Source organism: Mustela putorius, unplaced genomic scaffold (assembly GCF_011764305.1).
Source record: "Mustela putorius furo isolate JIRA1106 unplaced genomic scaffold, ASM1176430v1.1 tig00003896_pilon_pilon_pilon, whole genome shotgun sequence".
Lineage (NCBI taxonomy): Eukaryota > Metazoa > Chordata > Mammalia > Carnivora > Mustelidae > Mustela > Mustela putorius.
In genome coordinates, this window is record NW_025422045.1 from 12,473,262 (window position 1) to 12,489,714 (window position 16,453).

General features: G+C 55.0%; 1 protein-coding gene across 6 annotated transcripts in view; it reads left to right on the plus strand.

Annotated features, from left to right (window-relative positions):
• PAQR5 (progestin and adipoQ receptor family member 5) overlaps nucleotides 1–16,453 on the plus strand; it is a 74,928-nt gene that overhangs the window by 51,577 nt on the left and 6,898 nt on the right. For 4 of the 6 annotated variants that reach the window (XM_045067433.1, XM_004758589.3, XM_004758590.3 and 1 more), the window contains exons 3-7: nucleotides 474–601; nucleotides 3,104–3,309; nucleotides 7,617–7,743; nucleotides 13,529–13,625; nucleotides 15,480–15,621. In XM_045067433.1, coding sequence (XP_044923368.1) covers nucleotides 474–601; nucleotides 3,104–3,309; nucleotides 7,617–7,743; nucleotides 13,529–13,625; nucleotides 15,480–15,621 — 700 coding nt within the window. Of the gene's footprint in view, nucleotides 1–18; nucleotides 181–473; nucleotides 602–3,103; nucleotides 3,310–7,616; nucleotides 7,744–11,069; nucleotides 11,212–13,528; nucleotides 13,626–15,479; nucleotides 15,622–16,453 lie in introns of those variants that run through there. The other 2 variants (XM_004758591.3, XM_045067434.1) reach the window with 2 other exon arrangements.

Here is a 16,453-nt window from a genome sequence, read left to right on the forward strand (position 1 = left end):
TATCCTGGCACCGGGGGAGATCTTCTGCAAAGATCTTGCCACCAGCTCCTGACATCTGGGGCATGTTGGCTCCGACAGACAGCGTATATGTCTTCCAGTCGCAAAGGCATCCAGAGTCTGGCCTGTAGGCCCCAGGCAGAGGATACAAAACCAGATCCTTAGGCAACATTCATGACAAGAGTGAGTGGGTCTCTCTGGGAACTCGGAGACTGACCAGATTACCAAAGGGAGCTGGGTCTTGAAGTCCCTCCTCCGGCCGCTACGGGCCTCAGGAAGGACATGGGATTTTAGAACCTATGGAAGGGAGGAGGGAAGCAGCTTGACAGCTCAGGGACTTGGGGTCACATGTTCCAGGCTCAAGAGTTCAAGTGCACAGCCTGGGGGAAAATGAGATACCGCCAGAGCTGTCCCTCCCAAGACCCTCTTGCCACCCTCCGGCCTCACCTCGGTGCTCCTTTCTCTTCCCCCAACAGGTGTTCCATGAGCAGGGTATCCTCTTCGGCTACCGACACCCACAGAGCTCCGCCACTGCCTGTGTCCTCAGTCTTTTCCAAATGACCAATGAGACCCTCAACATCTGGACGCACTTGCTGCCCTTCTGGTACCTTCCAGCCCCCTCAACTGGCCATGTCATTCAGGAGCCCTGGGGACTGGGGCTTCTTCAAAACCCAGAGGGGTTGGGAAGGCTGAGAGTCCGTGCTGGGATTTTGGGGACTCCCACCTGGGGCATGAGCCTGGAGCTGGGAGATGTTGGGGCCTAGCGGCTGGGGTGATCTTTAGCATATGGATTCCTGGCAGCTCCCCAGTCTTTCCCTGCACTGGGGTCTGGTTTGATCTTTTCCTCTTTAGTCTGGAGGTTTTTGGAGTCTTCCAGAAGCCCTGGTTAAAATGTCACAAGCTGGAGTAAGTCACTTAACCTCTCTGAGCTCCATGTTTTCCGACTGTAAAGTGGGAGTGATCATCAGAGCCCAGCCCAGGGTTGCTGTTAGGATTACAGAGGGGCTGTGGGGGCAGGGGGTGGGGAGGACTAGGCAAAAAGCATGGGGCAGGGAGCTGTGGGGGCCCCGTGATTGCTCTGGGGCCACAGCAGCCAGGAGGCACTTTGTCGGCAACCCTTTAATAGAGCAACCACTAGCTCAGGGATCCCCTAAGACTCCTGCTGGCTGACACACGGGGGTCCAGGGAACGGGGTGGCTTGCTTCCATCACATGGCAAGTTCTGGCACAGGCCAGACTCTGGACTCCCCTTGGATCTTTGTCCAGAAGCCAAGAGAATAGGAGGAACCCAGGGTTTGCCTCACACAGAGACAGGCTCCAAAAGGCCATGCTTGCTCAGAAGTTAGAAGGCAGATCCATGGCCAAAATGCAGGGCAAGCCACCCTGTTCCCGGGCCCACACCTATGTCAGCCAGTAGGGGTCTAGGCCTGGGGTGGACTAGGGCAATCTGGAGGGAAGCCTTAGGGCCCACCGACATCCCAGGGTGGCCTCCAGATCCTGCTCAAGGAGGCTGTTTGTCATATTATTCTATTTGTGTGTGTGTGTGTGTGTGTGTGTGTCCTTTTAAATTTAAGCAAACTTAAGTTAAAAAGTTAAAGTCTAAATGGTCCTAAAGGGCCACTTGCAGATGGGGACAGAGTCAGTGTCTTCCCTGGGCCTCTGTTCTCCTCCTTGGAGTTGCTGGTCCTCCCAGAGCCCCTCTGGAGGTGTGAGGGGTATGCACACCCCACCCTGAGTCTTTGCCTCCTGCTGCCCTTCCCCGGCTTTCTTCCCTCCCATCTCTATCTGGTCCCCCAGCCTCCCAGGCTGCATAGCATTCCGTTGTGTGGATGAATCACGGTGATGTATGGGGTTCCACAGTTTGGCTTGCTGCTGGGAGCGCTGGCCCTTCGCTGCTTGTCTCTGGGCCTTGGGCGCCTGAGCACAGATCCCTGAGGGGCTGGGTGATTTTGTAGCTGTCCCAAAGCTGGGCTGCTCTGGCCGAGGCTCCCTGCTGCATACAGCCCCCCAACACTGCCAGGCTCTGGGAGGTGGTCATCACTGAGCAACACAGGGTGGGGACAGTTTGGGAGAGCCCCAAAGAAAGTAGGTCCAGGGAGTCATCTTGAGATGATCGGAGAGGTTTTGGGACCAACATGTAGCTTCAGTTCTGTTTTTGCTGGGACAGAGGAGAAAGATCGCAAATGTAGTGATGCTCCTTGGGTTCCTGTGGGGAAAGCTTTGGAGGTTTTTTTCCTAGGAGAGCCCATGGGTAGAGGTGCTGGCTTTCTAGCAGTGGTGGGTCTGGGGAAGAGGGCAGCTCTGCAGGTAGGCCCCCTTGCCTGGGTCATAGGGGAGGCAAATAGGTGGCGGGGCTGTGCTGTGTCTCTGTGTGGGGATGGACCCAGAGACCCAGACTTGGAAGGTCCCCGAGTGGGGCCAGGTGACTCAGAAAGGCAGTGGCACTGTTCACGAAGGAATAGCCTGGAGAGGAGGGAGAAAATCGTCCTCTTGTCTTCCAGACTCTCAAGGAACCCCCTGGGAGGTTGCTTCCATTTGAGGAAACTTCCTCTAAGCGGATAAAGACAAATGACAGGTCTGGTGACAGGCCCCATGTGGATCTTCTGAGGAGTGATTGAGTGCCACAGGGTTCTTTTATGTAAGGTTCAAAGAGGTGGGGAAGGGTTATGAAGATTGCCTTAGATATTTGATGGGCAAGTTTTCTGTGGTCCTGTTGAGGGGAACTAGGGCTGATCAAATGGAGACAGATCCCAGGGAGAGAGGTGTCAGTTCAGTGAAGAACTTTCTGACACTCAGAGCTTCCTTGAGAGGTGGTGAGCTCCCCATCCCTGGAAGCATGCAAGCTGAGCCTAGAGGATCGCTTAAGCAAGATGCTGTAAGAGACATCTAAGAGTCATTGCAAGGTGGGGAGAGGATTATACTAGATGAACCTAAAGGCTTTCCTCTTGCCCCTTCTGCCCATTCACCCTCCCTCACTTGTAGTATTTCACCGAAGTGAGAACACATAGGGTTCAGTTATCCCAGAAGAATGGGGGCAGCAGATAGTCTGTGAGGAGTACAGAGGAGCCCCCAGCCATGGGGGTCGAGCGGGCCATGCTGTGTTCCAGGTTCTTCGTGTGGAGGTTTGTGACCGCCTTGTATATAACAGACATCCAGAATGATAGCTACTCCTGGCCTCTGTTTGTGTACATGGGCACCAGCTGCGTGTACCCGCTTGTGTCTAGCTGTGCACACACCTTCAGCTCCATGTCCAAGAACGCCCGGCACATCTGTTACTTCCTGGACTACGGGGCCGTCAACCTCTTCAGCCTGGGTAAGTGGGGCCCTGCTCTGTCGTCCTCTCCCAGTAACTGGGCTCCCTGCCCCACCCCCTGGGAGTGGAGCCCACCAGAAGGCCTTGACGGGCTTGCGGAAGAGTCACGGAAATGCCTGTGTCTCCTCCAGGTTCCTGATGAGTGTTTTGTAGTAAACTTGTCCAGAACTGTGCTGGCAAATGTTAACTGATTCAGTGGGGACAAAAGCCCCAATCTTGGGGTAGGCTGACTTGTGTGGTGTAAATACTGCCCCCGCGGCCAACTTCTGGCCTCCAGTGGGACATCTCTGCACATCATCATGGAGTAATTCCTCTCCACAGATAGAGGAGATGCATTAATGGAAAGTTACTACTTTTGTCACCGTGATTCTTTAATTATAAGTTTACGTTGTTGGCGGGGTTTAACAGTCACTTTGTGGGATCTCCAAAACCTTAACTGTTTGCCGTCATAGGCCAGGGGGAACGGCTCGCATGTCAAGGCGGGTCTCTTGCCTGCCTGGCAGAGAAGAGGGGGTCATGAACCCCGCTTGTCAAGGGGCTTCGATGAGTTCGCCATGTGCTCAAAGTGCCACGGGAACCGAGGGGTAAACCCAAAGCAGGCGAGGTTGGGTGTTGACTCCTGAGCCTCCTCATGTTTTTCTGCCAACTATGGGGCCCCTTCCTTCTGGCTCCCCTTTTCTCCCCAGCTGGCAGGCATCCATCTGTCCCCAAGTATCCCTGCTCTGACCTCTTATCCCTCCTGCTTCTGCTCCTGTTCCAGGTATGAAAGCAAAGGCCTTGTCTTCCCTTGTCCAAGAGGGTGTCCGTGAGGATCACGTCTCCATCCTGTTTCCTCTCCTCCCTCCCTTCACAACTCACACAAACACACGCACACACACAAACACGTGCATACACATACATATATGCACACGCAGACATGCACACACGTTTATGCACAGACACAAACGCACACACAGGCATACCATGTCACCTCCCATCCCTCGGTGCTCCCTGAACCACCTCCCTTTCTCTGGTCGCAGTCACATCACTCACATCACTCCCGCTTCTCCTCCTGCCTAGTGGGCACATTCTCTTTCTCTTCTGCTGGCTCCCCGCTCTGCTCCCCTGGCAGTGGACAAGCTCTGAATCCGGCCTCGGGCCTCTGCTCTCATTCAGGCCGGCATCAGGGTGACTACACACCGTCCCCCAACACCTCTGGGCCAGGCTCTCCTAAACTGTCCTAGTCTACCACTAACCCAGGGTCCATGCCGTGTCCAGCCCTGTGACCGAGACTGTCCACATCCCTCCCCACCATCCCCACCACGCACATCCACTCCCCGTCCCTCAGTGCCTCACCTGGCTGACTTCTGGTTCCACCCCTACCTGGTCTCCCAAGTCAGAATCTATAAATGGCCCTTGGGTTCCCCTCCCTCCTACTCCCCTGCCATTTTGTCCATTAGTTAGTGCACCCTGACCACAGCCTCCTCTCCATCTCCTGCTCCTCCCCCACTCCTGCCCACTAACCCCCACCAGGCTTCTCTAACACCTTCTGACTATGGCTCCCCTCCCCCTCAAGACCTTTCAGGATTCCCAGTTACCCCGGATGAAGTTTAGACTCCTTAGTCCAGAGGCTTCCAGAGCCCTTGACCACCTTTCCAGACTCGTGCTAAGAGCAGGCATTTGGGAGACCCCACTAGACAACACCCGCGACACATCACAGGATTGGCGGAGGGGGGTGGTGGGCGGCAATCTGCAATGCCTGTTTGTGGCCCAGCTGCCTCCAGCCCATCAGTCTTGGGCGAGTTTCTTAGCTTCGCTAAACCCCGGTCCTCTCATCCACAAACTCAGCATCATATCCTCTTCAGGCACGAAGATGAGCTGAGTGTTGCTGGTGAGGTGCGCAGCACAGTGCCTGATTCTTAGCCTCCCGAGAGGAGCCATTACCGCCACTGCATCCTTGACCTTGACGTCAGTCCCCAGGATGGCAGCTCTCGTGATAGCTGCATTACATGCAAGAATGAGGCACCACGAAGGAAAGTGAACAGGTCACGTGGCATGTAAATGGCAGAGCCCGGGTTCGAACCAAAGCCCTGGGGGTCAGCCGCCACCCTGAACCATTTCCCTTCCTGTCACTGGCTTTCTGGATTTGTTACTCCTTCCTGTTCCCCATTCTATCCTGTGGAAACCCACAGTCCCTAGTGGTGGCGTTTGCTCCCGCTTCCCTGCTTTCCAGCTGTTCCTCCCTCTAGGCCCTGCTATGCATTGTCACTAGGTTTGGCTGTCTTAATCCCTCACTCAGAAACCTTCCATGACTCCCTGTGGCCTCAAGAGGATGTTTACTTTCCTTAGTCTGGAATCCAAAGCTGCCTCTCTTCCTGCTCCCCAGAGTTCCCTCTAAAGGGATCAGAGCATGAGTACAATGTGTGTGTGGGGGGGTGTGGGGCAGGTCCCCATGTCACCCCAAGTATTTCTCTGACAGCAGCTGGGTGTTCTACAATTCCGCTCATTTCTGACACCGTCCTCCTGGGGACTGCATCCGTTCCCACAGGTGAAGACTCGGTCCCCAAGACTGCCTCCCACCCCCGCGGATGCCAGACACAAGCCCAGGTTGTTACAGACTGACTATACATCTGAGGCCCCATGACCCTGGCTCCCAGAGCTCAGAGAAACATTTTACGTACTCAATTACCAGCTGATTATAAGGGATAGAAGTCAGGAACAGCCAGCTGGAAGAGATGCGCAGGGCAGGGTGTGGGGAAAGGCTCGGTGCTTCCAAAGTGTCCTCTGAGCATGCCCCCTTCCCTGAATCACCACGTGGTCACCAACCCGGAAGCTCTCTGAACCTCTGCTTGGGTTTTTATGGAGACTTCATTCTTCAGGATTGATGAAGTCATTGGCTATTGGTCTTCCCCTCCCAGAGGTCGGGTGTGGGGCCGGAAGTTCCAACCCTCTGGTAACAGGGTTCATTCTTCTGACAACCAGGTTCCAAGCCTCAGATACTTTCCAAATCACCTCATTAACATAACTAAAGACCCCTTCCTTTCTCTCCTGGTTTAGGAAGTTCAGGGGTTTTAGGCGTTTTGTGCCTGGAACAGTGGAAAAGACCAAATATCTATTTCTTACTAGAAGTCATTTGGCTTCCCACTGCCATTTGGGGCAGGGTCTGAGGCTTCCTTGCTCCTGTGTCACCTGCGGAGCTTGGAGTGCCCTTCAGCCCCCATTAGCATACCCAGAGCAAATGCATCCTGGGCCGGAGGAGGCCCTCCTGCTCCAGATTAGTCTGGGGAGGAGTCTGTCCCCCAGGAGGCACTTCCAAGAGGAAGTCCCACAGGCAGCCTGCTGATTCCAAGCTCTTTCTGCCTGTGTCACCCAGGAACACCACCTGGCTGGGACCCAACCCCATCTGTCAAATGGGGTCAGAGGGAGAGCTTGAACTTGGTGCGGCCGAGGCCCGGGTCAGCCCTGAGCTAGGATTCTGGTGTTCTCTGGGTCTTTGGAATAACAGGTGACCATAGGATGGACCCACGAGGCCCTGGGTGGACAGGCCTGTGACTGTCTCTCCCAGAGAAGACCTGATGAGGGTAGCTGGGGAGGCCTTCTGGGTCAGGTCCCTGGACACACCTGGTCCCTTTGAAAAGGACAGTGATCTCTGTTCTTTCAAGGGAAAGCAGCAGCAAACGGGTCTTCCGAGGGCCCTTTGGGAACCTTCCTGTCCCAGATTCCCAAACTTAAAGCAATGAAACACCAAGGCTAGCCTCTCACATTCACCTCTCAGCTGGCCTGTCCCCCAGCCCACTGATACCATATGTCTCCTCGCCTTGGCAAGGCCCCTCTCTCCCTGCAACGTCTATCATTCCACGAGGGGTGCACCGTGTCATAGGCACGCTCAGAAAAGCTGGGCACCCTGAGGGGTCATCATGGACCAGAGCTTGGGGATCGGGGTTGGGGGGGACTGTCCCTGAACTGCCTCAGGGGGAAGCTTGGCCTTGCTGCTTTCTAGCTGTGTGCCCCCCGGGTGGGTTGCTAACCCTCTCTGTGCTGTCAGGCTGTCTTCTGTAAATGAGGACAAGGGCAGGGTTTATGGTAGGGGGTGATTGTCAGGATTATGTGAGTTGTCCAGTGTAAAGCTCTTGGGCGATGCTGGGCTCATTCTGAGGGGAGGGTTGGGGTAGGCAGAGAAGAGAGGGAAGGTGTTGGGGGGTGGGGAGGGCAAGGCACAAGCCAGGTGTGGCGGCCGGGCTCATCCAGTGGCTGGGGTTGGGCTTCCCAAGGGTCCAGGCCACACTTCGGCCTGACTTCTGGCCCAATGCTGGTTTTTTCCTCCGCAGGCTCAGCGATTGCGTACTCAGCCTATTCCCTCCCGGACGTGATGGTGTGCACCACCTTCCATGACTACTACGTGCCCTTGGCCGTGATGAACACCATCCTCAGCACCGGCCTCTCCTGCTACTCCAGGTACCCTGCAGCTGGGAGACGCTCCTGGGAAGGGACGCTCAGAAACCTGGGGCTCGGAGGGGACTCCACACTTGGCTTAACACTCTGCTCTCACTGTCTTGAAATGCGTAATGACTTATGAACAAGGGGTCCTGTACTTTCCTTCTACACTGGGACCTATGAATGATGTAGCTGGGCCTGTTGCGGGACGGATCACTTATTTAGCCTTCTTGGACCTCAGTTTGCTCATCTGTAAAATGGGGCCCACACACCTACATACCTTGTGAGATAGATGTAAGGGTTGCAGGGAACGTGTCCTGCATGCCTGGCCCAGAGGCGGCGCCCTATCAGTGGGCAGTCCATTGGCGGCGACTGAGCAGGCCCATGTCTAGACACACACACTCGCTGGCCGATGACATTCAGGTGTCTGCCGCGTCCCTGGGGAAGCGCTGTGGCTGTGAGGCTCACGCACATGGCTGGCTTTCATTCCATCTGGTTTTTCCCTCCACTCAAGAAAGCTCCTTGGAGTGTGAGTACCAGAAACGTTGTTTGGGGGCTGCTGACTCTAGTTTACTAAGCTCTTTGTAAAAGCCAACTGTCCACATTTCTGCTTTGCTGAATGATTTAGGAAACCTCTTCAAGTGGTAGTGTTGGGGGACAACCCTGTCTGGATGGCGCCGGGGTGCTGGGTGCTCCCTGGGCTGGAGGCTCTCGGGTGTGGCTTAGGAAAGGGCCCATGGGAGGCTGACAGGTTGCATCCAATCCCCTAACCCCAATCTCAGCTCTGGGGAGCCAGCTGGAGGTTCCCTGATGAACCACTGTCCCCCCCGCCCCAGGAGGAAAGTGGGGGGAAGGGAAGCTTCTCTACCTTGTCTGCAATCACTGTGGCTCTCCCTTTCCTCGGGTGACACTTGGGTGTCATAGGACCAAAGGTAAGCAGTTTTCACAAACTGGACAAGCTGGTTTTCTGTAAAAAATGGAAGGATAGAGATTCTTAAAGAGCATCAAGAACACTTGCTCCAACTTGTCTCCGCTTGCCTGTCTTGAGACCGGTTGGGAGCATGGAGTTGCTTTGCGTGGGAGGGCGTCTCATTTCTAGAGCCAGTGTCAACAACAGGCTTTGTTCATCCCCCGAAAACAAGCCTGGAGGGAGGGAGTGGGAGCTGAACTCTCTTCCCCTTCCCTGGCAATGCAGAGCCCCCTTACAGCTGTGAGGACAGGGGGTCTGCCCTCAGGGTGGAAACCCAATCAGACCTCACCGGGTTATTCTTGCCTCCTCCCCACTTTCTCAAGGACACCTGTCAACTAAAAACTCTGGAGCGAAGCCTCTGTGCCAGGCTGGAGCTTCCAGGGCTGCAGGGGTGATGGGGAGGAGGGGGTTGGGCCCTGCCTCGGGTGAGAAAAGGCGTAACACACATAGAAAATAACCACGATGCCAGCAACAGCCCAGGAGAGATGAAGCGTGGCCCGGAGGCATGGGGCACAGATGTGTGGACAGGACACCCCTAGCTCTGGTCCCTGGATGAGTCATGATCCTGTCTTGTTAGCTCCTGTTGGTTGTGGCTGGGATTTGACGTGCTTCGTGTGCCCTGCTGTGTCCTGGTCCTGTGCTGGCGAAGGCCAGTGATCTCCACAGGAGGGCCATGCCATGAGGGGCTTCCAGGTGTGTCCGTGGCTGCAGGCGTGGGAGCCTGTGCTGGAATAGAAGCCTAGGAAGAGGTCCAGAGGCAGAGTGGGATGTCCCATCAGAGAGTCCTTTGGTGTCCCTTCTTGCCTGGTCCTCTTCCCTTTCCTGTTTTCGTTCCCTTTTTTGTCTTCAGTGTCTGAGGAGTGAGAAAGCTGGCTCCTGGACCAAGAGAGACTCAGCCCCCATTCACTTGAGGAGAAGCAGGTGGAGAGAAGGCCAGGGCCCCCTGGGGTCCCAGATTTCATGGACTTCTGGCTTCACCTTAAACAAGGACATTTGAGAAGATGTCTCGGGGTGTTCTACCATGCTAGTGCTTCAGAGTATTTTCCAAGATTTCTCTCCTCACCCTCCTCCTCCCCCAAGCCCACCCTCCCTCTGGCCCGGGCTCCATCAGTCCATGATGTATCCAGGAGTGGTCAGAGAACGGCCATCTCCTTCCTTGAGCAAAAAGCAGACCACAGATGTCCTGGGCGGTTTTTAGTTATTCACGTGCTTACTAGAATATCACGGTCTAAGTGGCATTCATTCCATTTTACTACCTGTCCTTGAGGTCAGTCTCCGCATAGAGCACTGGTGGACTCCCTTGAATCTAGTGCAAATGAATGTTCCAGAAACCCACCTGCTGCTTCTGTAGCATTTGAGAAGGGAGATGGAGAGAACACATGACATCTCTGTCGTTCTCAGAGCAAGATGGGGTGACAGAGACCTGGCCTGCTTATCCCGCTGGACACCCAGAAGCCCAGCAAGGCATTCTCACTCCCTAAGGACGTCAGTCACCCAGAGTTTGCTGTCCATCACAAGTCCCGTAGGCTCTTTATTCACTCATCCAATGTGTCCAGAGGTTGTTTTGTTTTGACAAATAGTTGCCCAGTGAAATGCCCTGTGGTCAGTGCTGTGAGGGAGAGAGGTAACTTTTCATCCTTGGTGGAAAGTGGGCTACGCCATGAGAGCCATGCCGGGGCGGTAGGTGGAGCTGCGGCCCACAGCAGACCAGGGAGGGGGTTCAGAGGTCAGAGCTGGAGGCAGGAGGCTCACAGGCAGTCAGGGGTTCTGGGGGCTCAGCCAGATGACAAAGTGCTGCTAGACCCAGAGGCCAGCACGTGGAAATGTCCGTGTTCTGCGATGTCACCCACACAATAAAACAGCCATAACCACACCACACACATGCACACACACACACACACACACATCCCTCTGCAATAGAATGTTTCCAACGGCCCACTGGTCAAGCATTGGTTCCAGAATTTGCTTGCACCTCCAGCCGGCTTTGTTGCAACAAGATTTATCAGCTTCTAGAACAGACCCTCTCCTGGTGGAGGCTTCTGCCAAAATCCAGTGCTTCCTGCCAACCTGGTTCTAGGCAGATGAGGCCTGACTTCCTGTAAACCGGTCTCTCCATTGGGCTGTGCAGGGACTGGCTTACCAGGTGGGGCTCTGGAGACTGGAGGGGCGGGGGGCAACCAGTGCTTTCTTTGGAGGATTCTGCAGCTCCTGCCCCTCCTTCCCGGAATCTCTGGCTGGGGCGACACCCTGTGGCTAACTTTGGAATTGCACCTTGGTAGTGGGAAGCCCCTCTCTGTGGCTGCTGGCCCTTCTGCCATTTATTCTCTGTTGCTGTCTCTCTTCTGTTCTGCTTTTTCTCCTTTTTTTCCCCCTGTAGACTCGGCTTGGCAGATGGAGAGGCTGGTTCGTTTGCCCCTGGGGAAGCAGTTTATCAGGCCGGGCGAAATGTTGTCTCAAGTCACAGGAAATCCATGGTTTGGGGGATGGCCCTCGCCAGCCAGAGCCAGCTTTCTTCCTGTGTAAGTGGTCACAGAAAGAGCGTGCTTTCATAGTGAGCCTCTTAGAGCCCAGGAAAGATAGATGGTGACCATGCATGGGGAGCAGGGAGCGGGCTTGTGGTTGGACTGGGTTGGCCAGGGTAGGTTGTGAAGGCTGTTGAGACAGGCTCTGGCTGTGGAGGGCAGTGGGAGTGTGTCCCATTTTCACCCTGGGGCAGAGCGGGTATAGGCAAGGATGAAGGCTGGGTAGTGGTCCAAGGCTGGCTCAGCCTGCCGGAGGGGTGGGGGTGTGAAACTTGGAAGCCAGACCGCCCTGGGTGTAAATCCTAACTTCGCCTCTTATCAGCTCATCTGACTTTAGGCAAGTCTCCCAGAACCCGTCTCTTTCCTCCTATTCCTGTTCCCTGGCATAGCTATAGCTCTAAGGTGGGGATGGGGAGAGAATGAATCCCACTACACACCTTTTATTAAAAGCTGCCATTTATCAAGCGTTCCTCTGTGACGTGAGCAACTCCTTGCAAATATGGATTATCAAATCCTTGCAACAAGCCCATGAGGGAGTACGGTTGTGGCCCCTGTGTTACACGTGAGGACTTTGCGGTGCACAGAGGTTACCTAACCTGCTGGGGGTCGCATGATCACGGAAGGCTGAGGCAGGACTCGAACCCAGGCTGTCCAGATCAGACACTGCCTGTGACTCATGGCCTGGTGTGGCCTCACCTCTCCCAGTGCTGGTGGTTTACTCCAAGGCTGGCAGGTCTGGTTTGGGAGGATGATAAGTTGAGGTCCCTTATTTCTCTTCCTCCTTTTTCTTCAGCTTCTCTTCCTTCTCTACCCTCTGCCTGCCCTGTGTTTCTCTGTCTTAGGATGGGGTCAGGAAAGGAGAGACATGCACACATATGCTTGAAAGTTGGAGCTTATCCCTGGAGGCTGTGGGGCTTCCCTGGGGCCCACGGCAGCTGCCTTTTACTCTGGAGCAGGGATCCTCAGGCTTGGTTTCCTGGAGGGCTAGATAAACACATCAGCCTGGGGGACACGAGAGTCCCCTGATGGCTCAGGGGGTGGATGTGGGAATCTCTGCACTGTCCCAAACCAAAGGACATGGGGAGCAGAGAGCTTTGTAGTCAGGTGACTGCACCAGCTATGGGGACAGGAGTAACCTGGCCAGGGGTCAAGGGCCTGGGCTGGGTGGAGCCATAGGTTGTGTTTGGTGGGGAAAAGGGCAGGCTGTGGGCTGGCATGGGGCATCTGGGGAACAGGGGTGGGGAGCGGTGGTGGGACATGGATTCCATCCCAGCTGGAGAGCGTGCTGAGGACAGGACTGTCAGGGAGGGCCTCCCTTGTCTGACTCACTGTCCCAGAGCAGCCATCCCACCAGCCTTGGCGCCCTGACTTTGCATACCACCTTTGTGGGGACCCCTGTCGGGACAGAGGGAGGACCCAGCTCTCCACAGTACACTGTGGTATTGAAGCAGGGACCTGCCCTGTCTAGTGGCCTGGGGCCTGAGCACGCCTTACCTGAGCCCCAGTGCAGGGCTGTGGTTTTGTGCAGAGATCTCCCTGCTCCTCTCCTGCCCTCCTTGTATCCAGCCTGCCCATCTGCGCAGCTCCACTCCCTCACCCTGAGCTGCCAGTCCCACCCTGGCTGGGCCCAAGCCAGCTGAGGCCCCATCAGCCTCCGTCTGGGAGGCACTGCCCTCTCTGCCACAGTCAGCACCACTCATTTTAGGGTTTGGTTCATCTTCGGACTGGAGGGGGTTGATGAAGTGGAGGGGGAAAGGCCACATTTACTCAGTTTCCCAGGCTAGTGTTCCTGGGTGTTGCACTAAGGATTCCAGAACCTTCTCCCAAGTCATTAAACACTTCCCTGAACCAAGAGCTTCTGCACAGCAGTCACCTGGACAGCTAACTAGTCAGACATCTCATCTTTCCCAGACGTGCTCGCCCCAGGGGCCTATGCCTGGGGGCCACCCACACCCCACAAGTCTCCCTGTCTTGTTGTTACTGGATTTCGAAAAGGCTCTGGCATTTAGATAACTTGCCTCCTGAAGCTCCTTTCCAGCCCAGTACCTCCTTCCTGGCTTCTTTGGACACCACTGCTTCTCATGATGCAGCCCCAGGAGATGGTTTCCCCTGAGGCCTTCCCACATGCAGCCATCGTGGCAGGAGAAGTAGACGAGGCCAGTGGAGAAGCTGCTGGCCTCAGAGGAAGGTTGCCCCAAATACTTGCCTTCTGTTGATGACTTGCCCTCGGTTACTCATAATGTGCATGCACATGTGTCATTTAATGAAAATGTTTTCATTCCCATTTCTTCCCCCTTTTCCTTTCCTGATCTAGGTTTCTTGAGATCCAGAAGCCTGGGCTCTGTAAGATGCTTCGCATCCTTGCTTTTGCTTATCCCTACACCTGGGACTCCCTCCCCATCTTCTACAGGGTAAGGGCCAGGCTCCATCTTTTCCCTCCCTGTTGGCAACACCAGGGACCCTTCCGTATCCTAAGCTCCTGGGGATCAGAGCGCCATGCTGGTCACTGCACATGGGAGTCGAGACCTTCCTTACTAGAGGGTACATAATAGTTAGGAGACAGCAGGAACATAGACGCTATGCCAGACCACAGACGATGCATCAGTGGCCAGCACTGATGGGGCTCAGAGGTAATCATGGAGGGCTGCATAGGGGAGGCAACCTGGGCTTTAGTGGAGGGACCGGGAGAGCAGGTTCTGGAGGCAGATCTCTAATATGTACTCACTATAGGACTTTGGCAAGTTATATGCTGTCTTTGTGCCTCAGTTTCTCTCAGCTGTAAAATAGGCATGGTAGTAACACCTTGGTCCATCAGCCTGTGAGGAAGATTACATGAGAGAACATATAAAATGCTAGCCAGTGACAAGTGTCCAATAAACGCATTATGTATTATCATCAATTAACATACTAGTAGCAAAGGAAAAAATGTGAATGGGGGTCTTAAGGATAGATGAGGATTAGACAGAGAATAGATAAGAGAACAGGAAGAGGGTGTAGGAGGGACACAAGAAGGGGGAGAGTCCAGACACTCTCAAATTAGATGGACCCGAGTTCAAATCCCAGTCCCACTCCTCACTGGCTGTGTGACCTTAGGCAATGCACACAACCTCTCTGAGACTCCGTTTCCTCATTTGTAAATGAGGCTAACATCCCCTCCTGCATGGGGGCGGGGGAGGGGAGGGTTCACTTAATCCCCAGATCTGAAGGGCTCAGCCATGCCTAGAACATGACCTGCACCCAGTGAGTGGGTTTCCTTTCCCAGGGGCAGCCTGAGGTTTGATGCATGAAGCAGGGACAGAACAGGGAGGGTCAGAGCAGGCTCCACCTGTGTGGGCCCCAGGGGAGATCCCCCTGATCCTTCCCCAGGGACAGAGAACACGCACAGGAAACCGGAGCAGAGAACGGCGGGTCCAATGCACCAAAAAAATCACACCACAGAGGTCCGCGTTATGGAGACGGTATGCTCCTGGTGCCCGGCTGCGGCAGACAGTGGGCAGTGGGGTGGGGAGGTCTCATCCTGAATGATGATGATGAGGACACAGTTTCTGGAATCATCCTGCCTGGATCCGGATCCTGACGTCATTGCTCATTTGTGGTTTGCATGTCACCCTCTGGCCTGGCTTCCTCATCTGCAAAATGGGAAGCTAGAGTCTGCCTCATGGTAATTGTTGAGGCGGGGCTCTGATGAAATCACGCAAGAAAGGGGCTGGCCCCGTGCCCCAGGTTAGTGGTGGCAGCTGTCGATGTTCACAAAGATAATACAAAAGCTATGCTTAACTCTTAAACAGCATCATGGCCGTAATTAATACATTTTGATGACTCAGAAGGCCTTCCAGGGATTTCTGGGCCTTACAGCCTTAATTAGGAACATGAAAGCAGGAGACTCTCTGGTAACAGGTGAGTTGAAGGGTGAATAGACCACTTTTTACTATACTTACATTTTACCGCCAGACAGTAGAGTAGCAATAGGTCTACTAGGGTTTTTCTTTTCCTTTATTTCTTTCTTTTTCATTTGTACCTAAATAACCCAAAGGTCTTTATGAGCATTCGGAGGGTTAAAATACAGTTGCCCTGGGTCTCGGATGATCACAGTTAGGATGGGAATTCTGCTCCCACAGTCCCCGAGACTTCCCTTTCCAAGCCACAGACCTGAGGCATGAGGGCCTTGGCCTGTGGTGTCCATACATGTGCTCAGAGATGTCTTGAGGCGATGAGAAGGGAGAGGGCCTCGGCGCAAGACCTCATGTTTCCTTAACTGCCCGCAGCTGTTCCTGCTGCCTGGGGAGGGTGTACAGAATGAAGCCATCTTGAACCACCAGAAGCACATGGCCATGACCCTCCTGGCCTCTTTCTTCTACTCCGCACACCTGCCAGAGCGCCTGGCACCCGGTCGCTTCGACTACATTGGTGAGTGTGGCGGGGGTGGGGGGTGGGGAGGCCCTGTGGCCCAGGGTCCTCCAACCCAGAGACAGATGCCAGTGTGTGCAGTGTGAAGGGGAAGCAGGGGCAGGGAGAGCAGCATTCCTCAGGAGCTTGTTTAGGAGCAGGCCAGGGGGAGCGGAACTGGAGATCGGGTTGTATGCAGCCAGCAGATGGCAGGGGAAGGTTGGGGAGGATGGAGAGCAGGTGGGTCTAGGATTTAGCCCGTTCCTATGGGCTATGGGGCCCAGGAGTGCCATTCTTACCCAGAACATGAAATCCCATTGTTGAACAGACACTGAGGGCAGCCCCGGAGAAGAACAGGACAGACAGTGCAGTTGGCTCTGAGGCAACCAGATGGCAGGAACCGTGCTAAAGAGGGGAGAGTGTCTGTCTCATTCAGGTGGGCGCAGTGGGGCCAGGAGGCCTGGTAGAGTAGTGGTTCTCAGGTCTGGCCCCCAGACCATCATTTTCTGCATCATCTGGGAACATGGAAATTCTCAGACCCCCGCCCAGACATCCCACACCAGAAGCTTGGGGCCGGCGGCCCAGCACTCAGGCTGTGCGACTCTCCAGTGGAACCTGAGCTCACTACAGTGAGAGAACTGATGTGGTGGGGGAGGGGCCGTGTGAGCCGCGGGACCTCTGCCTGCTGGGAGAGTTCCTTCCCTCCCTGTCTAGGGAGGTGGGGTGGGCACTGGCTGGAGGAGGCACCCTTGGGTGCCACTTCTGGTGAGGTTGATAAGTCCCAGGGACCAGTGTTCCTTAGATAAGCTGTTGTGGGCATCTAAAGGTCAGCCCCTGTCCTTGAATGGTGGGC